The sequence below is a fragment of the Marmota marmota genome, unplaced genomic scaffold (genome assembly GCF_001458135.2).
Source record: "Marmota marmota marmota unplaced genomic scaffold, marMar, whole genome shotgun sequence".
In the NCBI taxonomy this organism is placed as follows: domain Eukaryota; kingdom Metazoa; phylum Chordata; class Mammalia; order Rodentia; family Sciuridae; genus Marmota; species Marmota marmota.
The window spans coordinates 24,718,202-24,739,330 of NW_026000005.1; the positions used below are offsets into that span (position 1 = coordinate 24,718,202).

A 21,129-nucleotide genomic window follows, 5' to 3' on the forward strand; every position below is an offset into this window, starting at 1 on the left:
TGCCTGATAGTCTTTTGGATGCTGTCCAGCTTCCTTTGGGTTTGGATGCATGCACCTATAACTCACTTTATAGCTGCATATGTAACTGTGTTTGTCTTTCTCTGAGAACATAAACAATCACAAACTCCAGTCTTCCAAAAATTCTCTAAGAGGTGACTTCAGTATTGACCCACACATAAATAGCAATTAGAAATATAGAATATAAGTAGAACAAGAGGAAAAAAGAACAACTGTTTAGAGTATACATTTTAGTGTATTTTGTATATGTCTTTTAAGTGAACACATACTCCATAAATTTGGGGAAAGTGGTGATAACTTGCTTCACTTCCATCTGGAGGAAGCAGATTTTTGGAGAAGAAAAATGCCTCTGAACATATGAGAATATTTGAAAGACTGAGAAAAGCACGTAAGAAGTTACAGCATCAGGAATAAGGAAATTAAAAGTTGGGGCAGGAAAAATAATAATAGCAGTAACAACCAGCCTTTATCAATCTCTTGGCATGCCCAGGTAGTGTGCTAAGTGCTTTGTACACCTTCTTACTTAACCCTGCTAACTACTCAATGGAAGCGGATAACCAAATTTTACAGATGAGGAAACTGAGACTATATGACAGAGGATACGCAACTTACCCAAAGTCAAACATTGATTAAATGGAAATCCAACCTTATAACCTCTATGTTCTTTTCATCCCTCTCTGCCCATAGTAGGGTGTGTGTTGATGGACAGGATTGCTCAGCTCATGATCAGCTACGACCCAGGCATCAAGAGAGGCTCCAGAGGATTGCAGTAAAATAGATCTGGTGGTTCATGTCATCAAAGGGAAATCCAACCAGTTTGGACAAAATCTAAGGTCCTAACTGGCAGAGTGGAGCACAGTCTGAAAGGGAGTCTTTACAAGGAAAGGCAAGGTTCTGTTAGCATCTTGAAGGCCCAACAGTGAGTGATGGCACCCATCTTAGACATTAAGACTCAGGCTTGGATCTCATTGATCTGAGCATTCTAAATGGGAGGATGACAGGGCCTCAGGCCTGGAGGAGGTGAAGGGGTAATGCTAGTAATAGTAATTATATCTAGTAATCAAATAGGGTTTTGTCAGCTATACAGGACTTTTCCATACACTTAGCCCTTAGCTTCTCAGTCACTCAAACAGAAGAGGGACTACCTCAATTTACTCTATCTGACAGATGTCCCAGAATTGCTTCAGATTGCTTTTATTTTGGGGTATGTCCCTATCCACAAACAATCACCAAATCTCTAATTTGGTCTTCTAACAACACCTTGAGCTTGGTATATATTGTAAAAGTGAAGAAGATGGACACAGAGAAACATCTCACTCAAAGCTAGTGGCAGGGCTGGGACTTGAACCCAGGCACTTCAACTCCAATCCCAGGGCTCTTGTTCACTACAGAGTAGCTGAGCAGAGCATCAGAGCCGTCTCATTCACTGGAATTGCTGCCGTAATGGGAACGTTGGCACTAGGAAACAAGCAGAATGCTGGTTGCAGGACAATAGAGGTATGAAGTTGAAACCCAAAAGAGCACTCAAGAAAAGAGAAGCCTTTTTTTACAACAGAAATATCCAGATGACATCTATTTGCAAATATAATAATGAGTGCTACATCATGTGCCAGACACTGAGTAGTCAGTCAGCAGTGAACTCGGCATCCGTCCTTACCATCATGAAGCTCACAGTTTATCAGAGACACACAAGAACACAGGTGGTGAAATAGAATGATTAGTGATTCCATAGAGGCAAAATGTTTCCCAAACAAGTATAATGCCTGCATTATGTTAAAGAGTTTCCATGATCTTATACTTTACCATATAAATTTAGACCAATCATGACTGTCATTGCTTCATAAGCACATCAGAGGGGATCTGGTTCAGGGATTAAAAAAAAAAAAAAAAAAACAAGAACAATCTGATATCACGGATGGATAGTTTGACAAAAAACAACAACACTTCTGTTGGCCTCTGGGTTTTTCCACCAGTATCAATTTTTTAACTGCCTCCTCTATAGGGTCCTTATTACTCACATGTGCCATCCCTCTGCTTGCCCCAACCCTACACACCCCTCATTGGAAACTGTGCCTATAACCATATCCCATGGCACTTACTTGGTATTGAGTTTATGTGCACAGGTAGGCAGTGTGATCCTCTGGGATAGAAATTGGGGTTCATACTTTATTTAAATGATTGATGATATTTTGGGATTGGTTTATCATTGTCATAAACCAGGAAGCAAGACAGCCTTCTGGCTCAGGGTGACATTACAAGTTTCAAAGGTGCAGATTTAGAGCCACAGAGTAAGGATGAGGAAATTATTCTTTAAGTAAGCTTTTGATTCTAAAAGCATTTCTGATCATCTCTCCCCAACAAATGAAATGTTCCCCTGAAGCCATTTCTTATTACCAGAGAAAGTACTAGAGAAGAACTAGTAGATTTGAATTTAGTTGTTTTTCCCCATCTTGATATTCTAAGTTACTATTTTTTTAAATAGTAATGATGAACATGATTCACAATTTAATTCATATTTTGGTTGTTGTTGATACTGTTTTTTTTTTAACTCAGCTCACCATCTCTCCATATTTACAAATGACTTTAAGACTGCTAAAATTTTGAAAGGTATTATTCAGCTTCTGGTTTTACCAAATTGTAGTTAATTCAACCACTCTTAATCAACTAAGTAGAGAATTCCCCAATGAGATGTCAGTGAATTATAAGTATGTTGTAAATAAAACAATTAAAGGGCTAGTTCACACCTCATCAAATTGCTTAACAACCTGACAACAGTTAACTACATACATTCCTCATAAAATCATGGAACAAGGAGGTAAATTAGAGTCTACCTTCTCTGAAATTGGACCCATTTTCCTTTAACTGAAGTCCAGTATTGCCCTGCTGAGAGCTGAAATTAAAAATTCTTCAGAGTTACCATGCCAGCCACAGAAATAATCTCTCTAATGCTTCTCAACGCGAACTGTGAATTCTGATCCAGTAATCCCATTAGGCAGGGCAGGTTTCCTTCCTAATTACACAAGAGTAATATAAGATCTTGGATTCACTTTATCCCAACTTTCCTTCAATATGCTTTTACCCCTATCATTTCATTCACTCCCGTGAGAAGAAAAGCACATATTAATTTACAGATGGAGAAACCAAGGCACAGATAAGTGAAGAGGTCCAGCCACAGTCACCTTTATAGGGGTCAGACTGAAAAGCAGCAATGTGAGCTTAGGTCATCTTGGATTGGAGCCTGTGTAGTTCCTGGCAGGGTCATGAAATAGTACCTCTCAACTCATCAGGGGTGACTTATTCGAATACCTTCATTTAACAGTGTTGAAGATAAGGTCTGAGAAGGTAAAATGACTTGTCTGAAACTCCCTGGATGTGACCCTGTCTTTGGAGGTCCTATCTGAAGACTGGATAGATAATGTATTTTTAAAGGTTTTAAAGGTAGATTGGGTGAGATGATAGAAATTTTAGTCTTTCTCCCATGACCCTCACTCTTTAAAGTGGAGAATTTGGATACACTTGTAAGTGGAGAATGAAAACTGCATTTAAGGGTACAAAATCAGAAGGCAAGATGTATATTCACATGGGGCAGGGACTGCAAACCTAAATAGCAATAGGGGCAGTGGCAAATATTGCAAGAAGCAGGCAGGAGCAGAGTCCAAGGAAGACTAAGGTCCTGCTTCCAGAAGATGGCTTCAGCTGATTGTGGCCATTATGAAGACAAGTTCTGAGTTAAAAAAATAACAGGAAAGTTGGATTTTAATGTGAAAGCCCTTAGCTTTCAAATATCAGCAATTAGCTAAAAAATTCAAGACACTTTGTGAGGTGTGTGTGTGTGTCTGTCTGTCTGTCTGTCTGCATGCTTATGAAAACGGGTCTGTTGGTTACAACTTGGTACAGGATTTCCTGAACTGGAAATATCCACAAATTAATGTGGAGAGGACTCAGGGTGTGCATCATTCAGCCTCAATGTTTGGATTTGCTTACAAATTTGTGTACTTGCTCATTCTAGGTTTTTGGGCAATCACCTTAAGATCCATATAGAATATCCAATTATACTTTAAAAAACTAACTGAGTGTGACTTCAAATTCAACAAGTACTGAGGACCTCAGTATGATTGCTCCTTTGATTTGCTTGCTTTTCCATGTTCAGCTCCCATCACATCCCTGCAAGGGGAGGAAGTGCATTCCCAATAGCGGCATTGTACACATGATGTCATGGAGGCTCAGGAAAAGCTAAGTCATTTGGAACATAAGCAGTGCAGCTCCTCACACAGTTCCAACATGATCTTGTGCCTTTTTATTGTCCCTCTCCCCATTGCACTGATGCATCCTCAGGTCCCTCACACCTGAGAACTCTAGGAGCACCTGCCATGCCACAGGGAAAGAGATCCAGTTCCCACCGAGGTAGGCAGGTTTGGAAGCTTGTGATGCATACAAAAAAAGAGAGAGAGAGAGAGAGCTTAGAACTCCATATCCCTGAAGCTTGAAAATGAGCTGGCATGGGGCAAACGGTAAATAACATTTTATTTGGTAATGGCTCTTTAGTTTTAAATCACTTCAGCATTTACTTTTAATTAATTTCTTTAAGTTAGATGACTCATACTTGTAAATATTTGCTTTTCTATGAAAAGCTTTTATTTAAATTATTAAAGCCGCAGCTTCATGGCTGGTTTTAAGAATCCAGGTTGCCTGCCGCAGTGGTAGTAGAGCAAATGTGAAGGCAAGGAGGGAAATGGCCTCGTATCGGCGCGCACGCCTGTGCCAAACATGGCTGAGACCAAAGCAGCACTCAAAGAAATAGCAGAGAGGGTGAGTTTTCAGTTTTCTTTGAATTGTTCAAGAAATAAATCAATAAATCAGGGAGTTGGAGAACAAATGTAGGATGAAATAACATCTGAAGGAGCTTGCTCACAGTGAAAACTGGTCTTGCTCTCTCCTTTTCAAAAGCACTCATGGATGGCTCTGGACCTACATATAAATTTGCTGAAGGGATTGGAGGTGGGGCACGGGGGGGGGGTTGCAGGGGGGTGCAATGTGGCAAGCCTTGGAACTGTAAGTAACTGTACAAGAACCTTTGAGACCAAAAAGAAGAAGTAATGATAAGAGTGGGCAATTTCATAAGCTGTCAATCAGTTGGGGCTGTAATATGCCTTGATTTGTTGCTAGCTGCTCCATTTAACCAACATCAAAGACAAGGAGAGATGACAAAGAGTGTTCTCATTTCAATAAAAGAAGATTTGAAAGTAAAAGGTTGGTAATGACATTAATAACCAGTCTGCAGCCACTGTGTAATGATCAGCCAGAGGATGAAGAGAGCAAGGCAGGACAAGGGAGCTTGGCCCAAGTCTGGGGTACTTAGGAATCTCTTAATAACCTTTACTATTTTCTCAAAATCATCCCGACAATACAGTTCAGTAACCTTTGTGCTATAAATCCATTTAATCTGCAAAAACAAAATGAAAACTGAATAGAATGTGATATTATATAGAATTCCTCATGCTATCTCCAAAGCACTCTGCCGAATGATGGGCTGGATTCTGGGCAGGAGGCTCTGGAGGGACCAGCAGCTGGGCCTCTGGTGTGCTCATGGAGCCCAGTCTGGGCCTTGGAACCTGCTTGGCACTAGTAGGAGAAGAAAGCTGAGAATTGCCCTCCACACTTTGGTGAAAATGATCATAAGATGCTTAGATTCCACATCAAAGTAGTAGAGGAGGCCAAAAGTGTTTCCGTTTATTTTCTGGTGGACATTGGGGAGTCTGTCTACTGCCTTCAGGCTGGGCATCAGTGAAACTGTTAGAATAATAATCCCCAAATTCATACAACCATGTTTGTGGCAGAATAGGGTATCCAAATCCAAACTCTTCCAAGATGACACTCCACAGCCAGGCTGTGCCTCCTTCAAGGCCCTGAACCCTCAAGTGAAGGCAGTACCAAGCACCTGAGGCCACTTTAGAGAGAAGGATAGGAGAACCCTTTCCAGGGGAAATCTGCATAGAGATGAGATGGAGTCAGTACTGAGGGGTGCTGAGGTCAAATCACTGCTACCCAGAATTGAACTCAGCACTCCTGATTTTAGCTTGGTCCCTGATCCATTTGCCTTTCAACTACCTTATTCCAATTAAAGTGCTAAAATGCTGACTTCTTGAGGCAAAGAATGAACCCAGAACTCTGTGAAATATGTTATATAAACCTCATTACATTTTATAAATTAAGAGGGTGGTTATATAAGCAGATGTTTAAAAAAAAAAAAAAGTTATGGCAGATTTCCCACGGAGGTACACACAAACCTTTACCAGTGAGATTGTCAGGATTTAAATTTGAGAGCATTGCATCCCAAAATTGTGAATGTTCCCACAGTTGCCAAAAGAAGACTGAATTGACCTGTCTTTAGAAGGAAGGCTATGTTTTTATTTCAGAGTGTGATATGCTTAAAACTGCTGCAGACTTGATGGCAACTGGCTGAATGGTTACAAAATTCAACTGTCCTTCAGAGTTACATGCACTCAGGCCGTGCACTCTGTCCAATTATTCTTTTGCGAAGCTGATCCCCAACTCTACCTGCCTGAGTCCTAATATGCCGCTACCGTCGTAACAGTCCAATTGAAAAGAGATTTGAACCTAATGGAACCACAGCAGTTAGGATGGACAGTCCCAAATAGTTAAGAGAACTAACAAGAACCCAGTGTCTGGCTGGAGTGGGGATAAGGGAGGAGTCCAGGTTTCCGGTGGGCTGACTATGACCAGCATGTCATTCTCCAAGGGGAACCCTGGAGGCCGTTGCACATCTTACACACCCATGGTCATAGAGGAGGTCCTTATGCCAGTTCCATCTGCACCAAAGTCCTCTGGATCCTTGAGAGAAATATGTGTTCCCCAGCCCCCTTTCAGACCAGCCCTGCTCTGGGCTTAGAGCCCCAGACTCTGCATTCTCTCTCTTTTGACAAATACTCCATTGATTCTTAATGACACCACCATCCAAGGTATTAGACCTTGAACACAGGGCCCTGCAAAGAGAACCACACAAATATCTGTTTTGATTTTCATAAAAGGCGCCAGGAAACTGTTTCCCTCAGGCGAAGGCAGGTTAGGGTCTCAGAATGGAACTTCCCACAGGGACTCTATCTGTGCTCTTTGGCATTTTACCAGAGCTTTCAGCAGTTTCAGCTTCCTGGGTTTCTGAAAGCCTGAATGCCCATTAGAAATAAAATTCTTTGGCTTTTCACACATTAGATTCTTTTAAAAAAATTATTTACAGATATAAATCAATGTTTTACCTGGTGCCAGTAGGTACATTGTGGGCAAATGAGAAGTGAGGTCAGAGGCTGCATGTTCTAGCTTAGCAAGAGGCCTCTGGTTCTGTCTGCCTGGCTATGAACTTGGGTCCTGCCACTTCCTGTATGGCTTTGGCTCAAGTGACATAACCTCTCTGTTCCTCAGTTACCTCTTCTGCAAACCAGGGATAATAATGGAATAAATGTTAGCACGGAGTGAACGCTTAGGATGGAACGTAGGTTCCTATAAGCATTCAGGAAAGAGCCACCGTGCTCAGCTTGCTTCAAATCTTTGCAATTCTAAATGCAACATTTGAAAAGCTTGTTACCACACCTATCAAGTACAGTGGCACTCTTCCCAGCACTTACTTTCTGCTTCTGAATTTCATAGTAAGACATTTGCAGTGCCAGGATTTTCCTGTGTCTTAATGAAAGCATGATATGGAAGCCTTCCTCCCGCCCCTGCACCCACAAGATAGAAATATTTATGACTCCTTCCCCATATTCCTTGCCCTTAGTGAGAGGAATTCTAAGGATCTGATGATCATCGGTAGTTTACATCAGAATCCTTAGACTTTGGAAATTAATGGGAGAGGAAAGGGGACAGTGATACATGATTGATTTATATTCACGTAAAAACTAATGGAAAGGGTAAAGATGTGGAAGATATGCATATCTTCCCCAAAATTATATTATTGTAAGTATGCAAATACACACACACACACACACACACACTCACATATACATTATATAATCTAAAAGATTAGAAAAACAGCCCTCATGAACAGCACATTTTACCTCTAGAATGTCCTTTCTCCTTGGGCAGAAGCTGGTAGTGCTTCTCCTAAGGGGCAGGGGAACAGCCTTTAGAATTCAGGACCCTATACTCTCCAACCTGTTGGCCCCTTAAGTCTGCACTTGGAATTCAACCATCATCCCCTGCATGACAAGCAATGAAATGCACAGTGTTTGGATGATGAGACTGCAGGACGAGTGTTACCATAGAAGGAGGGAGCCAGGATTTAAGTTTCCTGGGGAATTATGACCATTGTTTCTTTGGTTCCCATTCTCTTTAAATAAAAGCTCTTCTGTGGTTAAGAAGCCCAAAGAAGGATCACATGGAGGTATCCCTTGAAAGGCAGCCACTCAAGACAGCTCTTGATTTCCACGGGGTTTCCTTCTCTGCATTGGCTCTTATGCTTGTCCTTTCTAATCTTCCCCAGCACCCACTTTTGAAACCTCTCACCCCCTCATAAAGGAAATTATTTAACAGGAACTTTTATAGGGAGTACCTCCCACCATCCAACGGGAAGAAACTCTCTTAAGGGCTTGAATTTTCCAGTGCATAGGCAGTTTGTTAGTAGTTGACTTCTTGTGTTTGTGATCATTGTGGGGAAAAAAGAAAAAGAAAAAGAAAGGAGGAATCCAACAAAGGTGACCGAAATTGCATGTTTCAAACTGTTTCAGCACTATCTTCTGAGCACATGGTCATTATCATTCCTCTTTCATTCTCTTTGCAAACATTTCCTTGGTGTTAACAAGGGCCAAAGCATCTGCTGTTGCAAGCTCTTCTTATTCCAGTACTTTACAAAGAGCAAGGGCCTCCTCGTAACAGGATGGGTAACGTGAGTGATGAAAGTGGGATTCTTTTTCAGTAATCATTTCTATATCGCAGGTCATCAAATGATCATTATATTTTATGATTGTGTGAAATCTGCCGAAATCAAAGCTATATAATAACATTGCAGAGGGTTCTGCTAATCCTGGCTGACCACATTCATGCCTGGACCAGGATGAAGGCCCAGTAACTAGAAACCTAACACTGCCGGAGTTCCAAACACAGACTAAAAACATGTCCGTCCACAGGCACTGGCGATTCAAATGCCTATGGGCATATTAGTTTGCATTGATTTTTTTTTTTTTTTAAGTTTTGCAGTATTAGTATAAATACCAAAGAAAAAAAAGTACTGAGACCAGCACAGCCACTAACGACTCCATGTGACATGCTGGAGAAGAGTATGATTTTGCCAGATGTCCATTTTTTAATCGATGGGTACAAGCACCTCTCTCAGCAGCAGGGTTTTACTTCTTTTTTACTTCCTCCCATTCCAATCCCAAATTTGATCACAGTCTCTGATCACCAAAAAAGGAAACCCATAAAGGCTACAATGGAAGTTAAAAACCTGTCTTTGCTTGGCTGCTAAATAGCACACCCAGCGTTTTATGAAAAGTAAAAGGAACAAGATTTTGCCCTTTGGAAGCTTCTCTGTAGCTGGAGAAGCCAATGCTGATTTCTAAACTGGACATGCTCACAACTTTGCTCATCAATTCCTATGGTTTTCTCATTTTTACTGAAAATCTTATTTCTTTAGCTTCCAAATTCTTTCAACTATCTGCTCAGATGTATCTCTTAGTTATTTTTTTTCCCTCAGAGACTCTTCAGCATCATCTTTCCTTCCTCCTCCCAAAAGGATCTCCTTAGATGAGATACAGCCATGGTTCTTAAATTCAACCTCATGGAAGATCCGTGCACCTTGGTCAGCTCTGGGTTGCAGAGTGCTGGTGAAGAACTGATGATTACAAATATTTGTTTTAATTAATTACTGCACTCTCAGGTTTTCCCTGTCAGTAATGCAGCTCCGGTCTCTGAGTTCCCTGGTTCTGCCTTGAGTGGGAGGAAAAGCTGAGTTATAGCAAGTGGTAGAAAAGTTTGCATAGTCCCGGTTTCTGCCTCTCTGGGGCACGTGTGGCTTCTATGAAAGTCATCCATCATGAGTGTTCCTGTGGGGAAGAGGTGGGCTGGCGCTGGGACAGAGGAGAACTGGATATCACCTCCACCCCTGGTTTGTGTTCATCAACTCTTACGCTGGGTACTTGGGATTGTGAGGATCACACCGTACGTTGACAGTGTCTCCCTGGGCCCTTTATGTGAAACCCTGTACTCTACTGTATTTTGAAACACATATATTAAAATGTTCCCAGATTACTGTGTTTATGACAGAAGCAAAGGAAATTTCTTTGCTGAAACATCTTAAAAACATTTCTTAACTGATTCTTGAATAAATATACTTAACCTACCCTGAGTAAACCTGGTATATATTTAATTTTGAGTTGAGATAGCTCTCAATTTTCTTTTCTTTTTTTTTTTTATTTTTGAGAGATCTTTTTTTTCATTTAGTCTTTTTAGATATATATGACAGTAGAGTGTATTTTGACATATTCAACATACATAAAATATTTTCTATATTCTACATACATAAAATATTCTAATTTAGATCCCATTCTTGTGGGTTGTACATGATGTGGAATTTCAATTTTCCATGCACCCGTTAGTCACGCTGACCTCACTGGTAAGTCAAGATAATTAAATTCCAGTCCAAGATTTATTGAGCACGTACTATGTTTCAAGACAACAGAGACAAAACAATATAATTTTATTCCTGGTGAATGAGATAAATAACCTCTACCCTAATAAAGTTTATAGTCTTTTAATATTGGACCCAAGCCAGCCTTTACTCAGGCCACTATTTCCCCCTACCTTCTTTCCTCTGTACTCAGAAATCAGTCTAACTTCAACCATCGTCAGTCTCTGGCTCCTAACGAGTCTTCTGTTGTGCCACCTCTGTCCCTCATCTAAGCCTCTTGTATGTTTGTGGATTTTCTCTTAAACAAATCCAACATATATCCATGCTGCATCTACTACTACAAAGCCCTGTGCTGAGCTCCAAGGAGATCACTAGACTCCTGAGATCTGGGGCCTGCCTTCCAGATGCCCAGGCTCCAGTGCAGTATGGGAATCGCAGGCAGGTGAAAGGCAGGTGAGAATGACCACGTGGGTGAGAGCAGAGGGAAAAGCTTTCTTTGCAGTTGGATGGTGTAGAGATGGGAGGATTCAACATCATCCACGTCCCTCCCTCTACTCCTGTGAGAGGAGTCAGCTCACTCCTACTAAAAAGTTTGCCAGCGACTCTGCCATCCAACACCAGGCCCTTTCTCCAAAAGAGATCCTATTAGCCAATGCAGGGGCTTCCAACCTTTCATGAAATGAAGGTGATCTTCAGGACCAGGGCTGCTGTCTAGCCAGTTTAGACCCTGATTCCAGCTTCTTTTTTCACTCAGTGAAAAAAATAGCATAGTACAATGGCAAAATCAAGAAAACCACGTGTAAAGACAATAATCTTTATTATTGCTTTCCATGTAAATAAACCATAGTTTTTTACATTTGGGCTTGGTTAGGGTTAACATTCATTATCACATGCCTCAATGTGATTAAGGACATGCCTGAGATAATTTCTATGAGTTTTTCAAGCAAAATCTGAATCATCTGGGTCCCACAAATGAGCCTATTTAAAAATAAAAAGAAGCCAAACAATTTTAAAGATAAGTATTTTCATGATAGTTCCTTTAAAAAGTTGGGGGAAAAGATATGGATTTGTTTCTCTTTCCTTAAAGTAAATATGTTTTCTGTTTGAGATTTTAAATTGGAACTTTTTTTTTTAAGAAAAATAACAATACAAATAAGATTCATCAGGTCATGTGAAAAATGAGGGGTCTTCAAGTACTGATACATTAGCTACTTGGGTCCACTTTTAATCCGAGTCTCCTGAGAATTCTGCCCTAGGTTTCTAAGGTGGGTCCACAGCACAAAGCATCAGCCCCTGGGTCAGCACTGCCTGGGACATGGAGTGGATTGACCCTGTGCTTTCCTACAAACACTACATTTTACACAGGAAAAGAGACTGTAAAAAGGGAAACTTTAGATTAACAAAGCAAAAAACTTCAGCTCCTTCTTCTTCCTTTACTAAGTTCTGTAGTTAATAAGGAGGGTTTCTTTCTCCTGTTTAAAATTTGTTCTTTTTAAATGCAGCATATGTACACAATGGAATATTATTTAGCCAGAAAGAAGAATGAAAGCATGTCATTTGCAGGAAAATGGATGGAACTGGAGGTGATTGTGTTAAGCAAAATAAGCCAAGCACAGAAAAATAAGGATTGCATATTTTCTCTCATATGGGGAAACTTTAAAAAAAAATTGAAATGACCTGAAAGTAGTAGAGGAACTAAAAGTGGTGGAGACAGGTTGAGGTAGGGGATGAGAGAGAGCAGTAGAGATGGTAGATATAATTGAAATATGATATAAGCTTGTATGGAAATGTCAGAATCACACCCATTAATTTGTACAATTAATGAATTAACATGTATAATAAAAGGTTTAGAATTTTCTGAAACTTAAATATTCCTTCAAGTATGATATGTGTGTATGCACGTGAACACACACACATGACAATATACACCAGAACCTCGACGCTGTTCTGTCAGAAGTAGGAAATGCTCAGTTATAAGCAAAAAAAAAAAAGTTACCATGAACAAGCACAGCACACAAATACCCCAAGAGGAAAAAAAATTCTTCTAACACTCTTTGAACCTTAAACAGTGCTTTTATAGACCAACTCGTTGTTTTTCTTTTATCTGAAAAAAAATAAAAATGATAACTGCTCTAAGGAGTTCTACAGAAAAGGACAATCTCCATGGTTTCGTTTCTTGACAGAGCCCAGCTTTCTCCCTTGGTTTCTGCCACATGGAATCAGCTCTCAGACACACAGTCTCCCTCAGAGGAAGCCATCTGGGACCACAGAACTATCTGGAGGTCACCCTCTCTATGCATGGGAAGCCTCCCTTGTCCTCGCAGGGAGAGTTAGAGGGGCGAGGTGTGAGGAGATGAGATAGCAACCATCCCCCTCGTGCATGCTGTCTGTGCCACTGTGGAGTTGTTCAGGGTGGCTTCTGCCCCGTCACCAGTTGGTCTGGATTGTCTCTTCAAAAATTTAAAAAAAAAAAAAAGCATGCCTGCCTTTTGTAACGGTGTGTTTTAAAAGAGAAAAATCTCTAGGGAGAAAACCGGACCCTAAAAGTCCAAGGCCTGGAATTCTTCCTTTCACTCTTCCCATTTTAAACAGGAAACATTCATGCTAAGAGAGTCCGGAGGGAGTTTGGGTTGTATGTTCATTTCAAGGCAGATAATGTTTGTGTGTTGCAAATGTCAGTGATTTATCCTAAGGGCTTAAAATAAGTGCAGAAAATCCACATGTTTCACTTCATGCAGAGCAATACCTTCAGTAGGTTTTGAGAGAAAGCACAGGTTACGGATTTTTTTTTTTCAAGTGTTTCCAAAATCTTGAGCCAAAAGGAAATAGAAATGCGCAGGGGTGGCAGGGGCTTTAAAAATCCTTATGATAAAAGATATAATGAGTGCTGGAAATTTTCTAAACCAAAAATAAAATTCTCAAGGAAAGGAAAGGTGAAGCCTAGCTCCTTTATTTCCCAGGACTAAAGTGACAGATGATGCATCTGTGGTCTATTTGTCATGGGCAATTTAAAATAGAGCAAAGCAAACTGCACTGAATAATAGCAGCTGATGCTATAATAACTTGTACATAAACAGTTTAATTTTTTTATCTGAAAACTCTCACTAACTAAATTACCCCAAAGCTCAAGCATCCATCTTTCATTATTATACATAGCCAAATTAAGACGCAAAAAAAAAAGTAGAAGGAAAAGACTATTGTTCAGCCTTACAGACGTGTCCGTGGGCTACTTTCCACATGTGCCCATGCTCGGAGCTTGTCAAATCTTCATTGATTTGAGGAAGGACGGGGCTGTTTTAGCAGCTCTGCAGATTACAGGGTGATTTTGACCCTCATTGACAGTGCCTGATTAACCACAGGCACGGTGCGCTCACAGCCCTGTCATTTCTTTCAAGTCTGTACTCTGACGTTGGAGAGCTTTTCATTAATTAGTATTGTTGCTGGTTTTCTTTTTTGAAAAAATCATAAAAGGGGGAGTAGTAAAAGTGGAAGGTGAATGGTGGTGAATATGTGCACCGTTTATGGGACTTTAAGAGCTGCGAACAGAAGTCATGCCTTTATCCCCAGGCTAGACAAGATGCCGTCATCTGCACATTGTCTAGAGACACGTCGCTTCTGTTGTAGCGATCGAATCAGAAGATGCTTCTTGTCTTCAATAGACAGATCCAGACAGGGCCGCTTCCTGTTAGTGTTTATTCTTGCCCTGGACCTCTGTGTGCCTGCCCATTACACAGGGTGGCTTACAGCTGGTTTCAATTTTTCCACCCTACTACTGGTTGGGTGGAACTTCTTGACTTCGTAGTGGAAGTAATTATTTTTTATCAGAGTTCTGAGTGGGCATTTCTCAGCCCTGGTCGGGACTTTTCCTAGGGACTGTAGAGGGGAGGCCATGCTAATCCACCCAGGGCTGTGACAGCAGCCACCGGAGTTAGGCCAGGACCACAGCCCATTGAAAGAGCACCTCCCAGATCTAGAAAGGAAAGCAGGCGCAGTTCGTGGGGACTTTATGACTCCAAGTCACCTGTATGTTTCTGCTACCATTTCTGAGACAGGTTTTTATTATTATTATTATTATTATTATTATTATTTCCTCTATTTTAGATATACATGACAGTAGAGTGTATTTTGATATATTATACATACATGGAATATAACTTATTCTAATTTGGATTCCACTCTGTGGTTGAACTGTGGAGTTACACCGATCATTTATTCATTTATAAACATAAGAAAGTATGTCTGACTCATTCTACTGTCTTTCCTGTTCTCCCCTCCCTTCCCTTCATTCCCCTTTGTCTAATCCAGTGAACTTCTATTCCCCCTCCCCCCTTATTGTGTGTTAGCATCTACACATCAGAGAAACATTTGGCCTTTGGTTTGGGGGGATTGGCTTATTTCACTTAGCCTGATAGGAGAGACAGGCTTCTTCGATGCAAAAAGCAGAAGGATCTAATGGTCCCAGGCTTAAGCGAGCCAAGCTCACTGCCTCCTTTAGGACACTAGTTCAGTTACTGTGAGAAAGGCCAACATAAGAGAGTATAAACCAGACAGTATCGTGTTTCTCTCACAAGTACCTGTTCAAGTGTAAAAGGACCTGGCTGACAGGGTGGCCCTGCTGTGTTGAGGACTCGGGCTTCGCCTCTTGTTTCTCTGTCTTCCTCAGCACCTGGTTATCGCCTTAAGGTCTAAAATGGCTGCTCCAACAGCCAAGAAGAAAAGAAGGGAAGTTTCCCACTCTTGTTTTTAAGTGAGCTGTCACTCCTGCTCACATCCCATTGGTCAGGCCGAGTCCCTGGCTACAGCAAAATGTCCAGGAGACTGCGGGATGTGGTCTTCAGCTGGGGAGCCGGCTTGGCAGCAGCTAATGTGCATCTCTTCTTCTCTTTCCAGGGGAGGTCCAGCAGACCCTGCCGATTATCTGACAGCAGCACCCCGAGGGCTCTACAAAGAAAGGGAGCTTCCCTACTACCCAGGGCTTCATCCCGGGCATCCTCCCAAAGGGAGCTACTCACGCCCCACAGATCTGAGGGTGGCAGATCTCCGCTACTCTCACTATTACGCATCCCCGCCTGCCCCCCAGCACAAAGGACCCTTCCGGCAAGATGTTCCACCATCCCCTCCTCAGCACCAAAGAGTGCCAGCCTACCAAGAAATGGGCAGAGTGGGCCCGAGAGGTGGAAGCCCCGACCAGTACCCCTACCGAACCCAGGATCCCAGGCAGAAGAACCCCATGACGGCAGCCGTATAGCTGAGTGCCACTGAGATGAGCAGCCCAGCAGGGAGGACATCTACCCCAGCCTCTGCCCTTCCTAGATGCTGAGGCCTTCTTCCTGTTTGAATCCTCCATGGTACAGATTAGCATTTCCTCATCGAGTTTGTAACATTGACTGCTAATCAGAGGGGAAAAGAAAGAACAGGGGGTTTTAGGGTGAGGGTGGATTCAGAAGGAAGAGGGAGGATGGGGTCATAAAAGCGATACTTCCTAATACTTGAAAGGCTTTCAGAATTGGTCAGTTCAGAGAGAGTAGTAACTAAATAAGCACCTAATGATGAGATTGACTACATGGTGTCCCTCTGGCTAGACAGCCCAGCTAACATGCACCCCCATCCCCATAGAACTGGCAATGCAGAGGTTGTCTCTGCCAGCAGCATTACCCATTCAGAGGCTGGGCCTCCGACCCTTTATTGGAACCATGCTGCCTGAAGAGGGTCAGAGTCAAGGCTGCAGATGTGGGAATCAGTTTACCAAGTAGTTTTTTCATCAAGAACGAAGCATCAGCAAACATGCCCAGTGACCTTCTTGAAATTTTTTTTCTACCCAGAGGAAGACTACATTTCTTAATAATCTTTCTCAGGTTCCTGATCTCCCTCACTTAATGTAAACATTTCACATGCTTCCTTGCTGTTGATATCAAAGTCGGTAAATGTGAATACAGTATTAGTGTCCTGGGAAAATGTGCAAGGCTAGTCGGAGCTTCTGGAAGGAATATATTCCAAGGACCAGTGATCGGGTGATGAGCACTGACACTCCCAGGGTCCTCACCTTCCTGCCTCCCACATCCCAGGCACCAAAGCTCGGAGATAGCTGGTTTCAGAATCATCCCCAAATCTCCTGGCTGTAATTTTTTTTTAACTGGACCCTCTACTTTAAAGCTCTCACTTGAGGGTGAAAGCCCGCTGGTTGGGTTGCATGGGAAACAATGCCCTAGGGATGCCAATTCTAGACTCAGTGCCAAACAGTACCCATCTGCCCTCAAGGACAGGGAGGAGCTGACTGTAGCCTTTGGAAATTGGCCACCAGCAGGTAGTAAATGGACATGAATGATTGTGTGTGTGTTTGTGTGTGTGTGCGTGTTTTCAAACATGTGGGGTTACCGATATGGAGATTACCAATATGGAAGATAAAAATGCTTTCTGGAAAGTTTGATGAATGAAGCAGAGGGGAGGAGGAGAGTCATGTGATTAGATCAATCTGCATCTTCTTTATTTCATTAACAAAAGTCACGGCATGGACAAGCTCTCCACTGAGACACGAAGCTCTTATGACTTTGAAAAGCTGAAACCCTGCCCTCTGAGATCCTCAAGGAGACCAAACCCATCCCAGTCTCTTTTGAGCTTTGTAGCTATTTTCTATTTCTGGTTTCTATAAAAATCAGAGCTTCTAAAACTTACACCTGACCCAAATGAGAACCCAAGCAAAAGATTGAGAAACAGCAAAACTGGGAAGCAGCCGTTTGAATGGCACAGTGATGTTAAAATACTTTAAGACTTTTTAATTCTTTCTTCATTCCCTCCCCCCAAAAAAAGTCTTTCAATTTAGACATATTTTGGCTGAGTGTAGAATACCTCCAACTGACAGGATCTAATAAATTATAGTATTATTGAATACATAGAGTATCCATCTGTCCCAGTTTAGTCTTTTTTTTTTTTAATTTAAAATAGAATTTTGTTACCAAGAGTGAAACAACTTCTGGTTTGAGACCTAAGGAGTGTTAGTTACTGGACTTTGAGAGCTAGCATTTTCCAAACCACAATTACGGTGGCCTCTGAAGAGCAGACAGTCCAGTTGGGTTTTTTTTGTCCTCTGTCATCTGTCTCAAGGCAGGTCCCCTTAAATTGTCTGCAATTTGTTCAAGGAGGTTGGGACTCCCTGGCCCTGCTCACCTGAAGGTGTGGTGCAGGTGAGTGCAGGGTGCTGAATGCTACCTTTCCCTTAAGCTAAGTCAACTTTAAATACAAGAACAATAAGACGAGGGAAATGTCACTTGTTTTGAAGCATTAAAAGTCAACTCTTTGGGATATTCCATATTTTAATCAAATATCTGTAGACTACTGGACATAGCCACTCCAGAAGGCTTCTCTTGATGTCACCTTCAGTACAGCCAGGGGGTGCAAGGTGAACACTCTGTGTCTTGGAGAAGTGGCCCCTGCAGTCAGAATGCCATTGTTTTTACCCCAGTGGTGCCACCTTGGGCACATAATTCCTCCTGCATACAGGTTCAGGAGCAGGAGCTCCAAAGCATGGCTTTGTCTTGTACACAGTCAATAAAATAACTGCTAATCCTGAGGGGCAGTCAGTGATGTGAAGGTACTATGAAAGTGAACAATAACAAAAAAAATAGATTATAACAGTTATCTTTTCTTGCTTGATGTATAACACACGCTCCATTTGATCCCGCCCTAAAGAAACTAACATTGTATTTGTGACAGAGGCTCCATCAAGCCAAGCAACAATTAAGAACCACTCAAATGTAAGCTTCATAAATGCCTGTCTACTGCCCCTCCAGTCGCCACCTCCCAGAGGTTACAGGACTCTTCCCAGCATTCAGGAGAACACTGTTTAGAGTGCCTAGATGCCCAGGCTATAATCAGTAGGTGCCCAGGAACCACAAATAGTTCCCAGTGTATTTATGGCCTTGGGAATATTCTGTCAGGTGTCCCCTTGTGGCATAGAACTCTAATAGCCCCCGTGGGATAGAGTGGCATTCCGACCAATACACCTGTCTGCATACACCCACATGGTGTGGATCTGGTCATTGAGGCCTCAAAATGATGTTTGGCTTTTTGTCATGAGATATTTTAAGGAGCCATATATTTCTCCTTTTTTTTTTTTTTTGCCAGACTAGAAAGACAAAAAAGAACAGACCATTGAAAACCTTTAAATGTAGGAGAATTTGGTCTTCCACAAGAAAAACACAATATTTTGTTAATCCATCATGCAAGTAGGCTGTGGCACTATCCCTCTTGGTTTAAATTGTTTCCTTACAATATCAAATTAGTGGATGAGAGGAAAGCTCAGAAACAGGAACATTTTCTTAAATCCTGATTTAGTACCAAACAAAAATTGGAAAATATTATTCTGAGGCTCATTTTTCTTGGGTACATATATGTTGATGGCATGGTAGAGATCCAGAGATCTGCTGTCACCATGAAGAAGCCCCATGCATACTCCCTGATAGAGGAGATTTGAAACTTCACTCCAACTTTACTTTTGCTACCAAATAAATAAAATTAAAACATGACCCATTACCTCTTCTACAGAATCATGCAAATCTTTAATCTAACCTACCTTCTGATAATTCAGAAAGACAGGGAAGTTCTTTCTCTGTTCCCTGATATGCACAGAGATCACGCCTGGAAAGGATGCTTATTTTTCCTAACCTGTAACCGCAGCATTTATTTTCTTTGGAGGAACTTCATAGTGTTTCAGAAGAGTAAAGAGACCTGGAGAGTTTGGTATTTAAAGGAATTCAAGTCTGTAAAGTTCCTCTTGGCATTAAATTCTGAGACCCACAATGAATGCCCTTCAAATTGGTGTTAAATTGGGTAGACACCTGACTGCTCCCCAAGTCCGTTAGCAACAGAAAGTCCGGACTTCATGCAATTAGGCAGGAGAAAGCTGGATTCAAAAATAACCACGATAGGATTTCTCTGCACTCTCAGTTCACACTGACTTAAGTGGAAACTATGCCACAATGAGAGCAGAGAGGGGAGTCTCCATAAGATCTTCCTACAAAGTCACCTTTCTGATAAAAAAGGAGAAAAAAGTTAAATATCTAAAATAAGCCTAGAATCTCACATGCAGCCACGACTTCTAAGTGAAGTTCTTTCTCCTTCATGTCCTTAAATAGTGACAGAATTACACACAATCTGACTTTTAAAGGTGGGCTTTGGCTGCTGAGCTCAGAATAGGAAGTGAACCAACCCTCAAAGACTCTTCTAGCCTGTCTCCTAACTCGGTTCTTCAGAAAATATTCTGTTCATCCGCAGCGCTGTTTACTACCAGGACATAAAACAAAACCTGTTGTTTATACCATCACTTTTTCTAGTGTTTCCTGTGCTTTTATGATTACCAAGTCTGTTCATACATTTAAATTATGTGAAATCATATTTTGGCATATGGGGGTGAAGACTGAATTCTTGACAAACTTTTTAAGATTATCTCATTTGTACCACAGGGAAAAAAAAAACATTTTGGATGTTATTATATATGAGTATATAAATTTTCTTGTTTTATTTTGCATTAAAAATAAAGCTTTATTCAGTCAGTAAAACATCGGAGTCTTGGTTTTCACCCACCACTGGTTGGTTTGGGGAGTCTAATAAATAGGTGGGCCTGGGCCTGCTCACTCTTGCTCACATTCAGTAGTCCCCATAGCAATGTTGAAAAATAGCAGCCAGGCCAAGGTCAAAAAGAAAGAACACCTGTCACAAACAGAGCTCCCCAAGAAGCAGGTATTGGCACGGAGACTCTCAAGAATTTTCATCAGACAGTACACTTGGGTTCAATGCCTAAAACAAGGAAGGAGGCCAGATTGGATAGAAAGAGAAACCAAGCAGCAATTCACTCCCAAAATGGGCCTTTGCCAACCCCCCAGGGAACTCTGGAGAACAATGATCCTTCAGAGTTGTCCCAAGTTGGGATGAGGGAACTGGACCTTAATGCCACTGGGTTGACCAGTAGTTAAGGGCTAACCCTGAAAAGAGGAAAGCCTCAGGTCAGGAAGTTGTCTTCAGCAGAGGCAATCCCCCAAGACTGCTGAGAGCTGGGGGGCCATCTTAGGAAACCTTGATAAAACACTTATCTGTCTAGCATCATTTTGAAAAGGAACTGCTACACATCTTATGGGGTTGTTTTGAATATATAGAAGGCCCAATTGTATGCATTTCTTCCCAACTCCACACTCAATTATATCATGTTGGTAGTTTGAAATGGGTTATATTGGGGGTATTTATCATATAGGAATTGGTATTTGCTGCAAATCAGGGAGCCTTCTTTTCCTCTGGAGAGTGAGTGTTAAACATTTATCAGGACGTCATGGTAATAGCAGCCAAGGAAAATGAACAGTTGCCTCTATCCCTTCACATTTACATGTATGTACACCTACACCCCTTAAAACTTTTCTATGCCTGCCTACTACTCTACGTTAATCCAAAGTCCCAGGTCCTTCAAAATCTTCCCCCTCTTCATCTCT

The 21,129-nt window shown here is 41.6% G+C and overlaps 1 protein-coding gene across 4 annotated transcripts in view; it reads left to right on the forward strand.

Moving 5' to 3' along the window:
* The window catches only part of Pard3b (par-3 family cell polarity regulator beta), a 981,002-nt gene extending 960,889 nt beyond the window's left edge, over positions 1–20,113 (forward strand). For all 4 annotated transcript variants that reach the window (XM_048808385.1, XM_048808386.1, XM_015481294.2 and 1 more), the window contains one exon: positions 15,545–20,113. In XM_048808385.1, the coding sequence (XP_048664342.1) occupies positions 15,545–15,902 (358 nt within the window). In that variant the 3' untranslated portion in view covers positions 15,903–20,113. The remainder of the gene's footprint in view (positions 1–15,544) is intronic.
* The last annotated feature ends 1,016 nt before the right edge of the window (positions 20,114–21,129 follow it).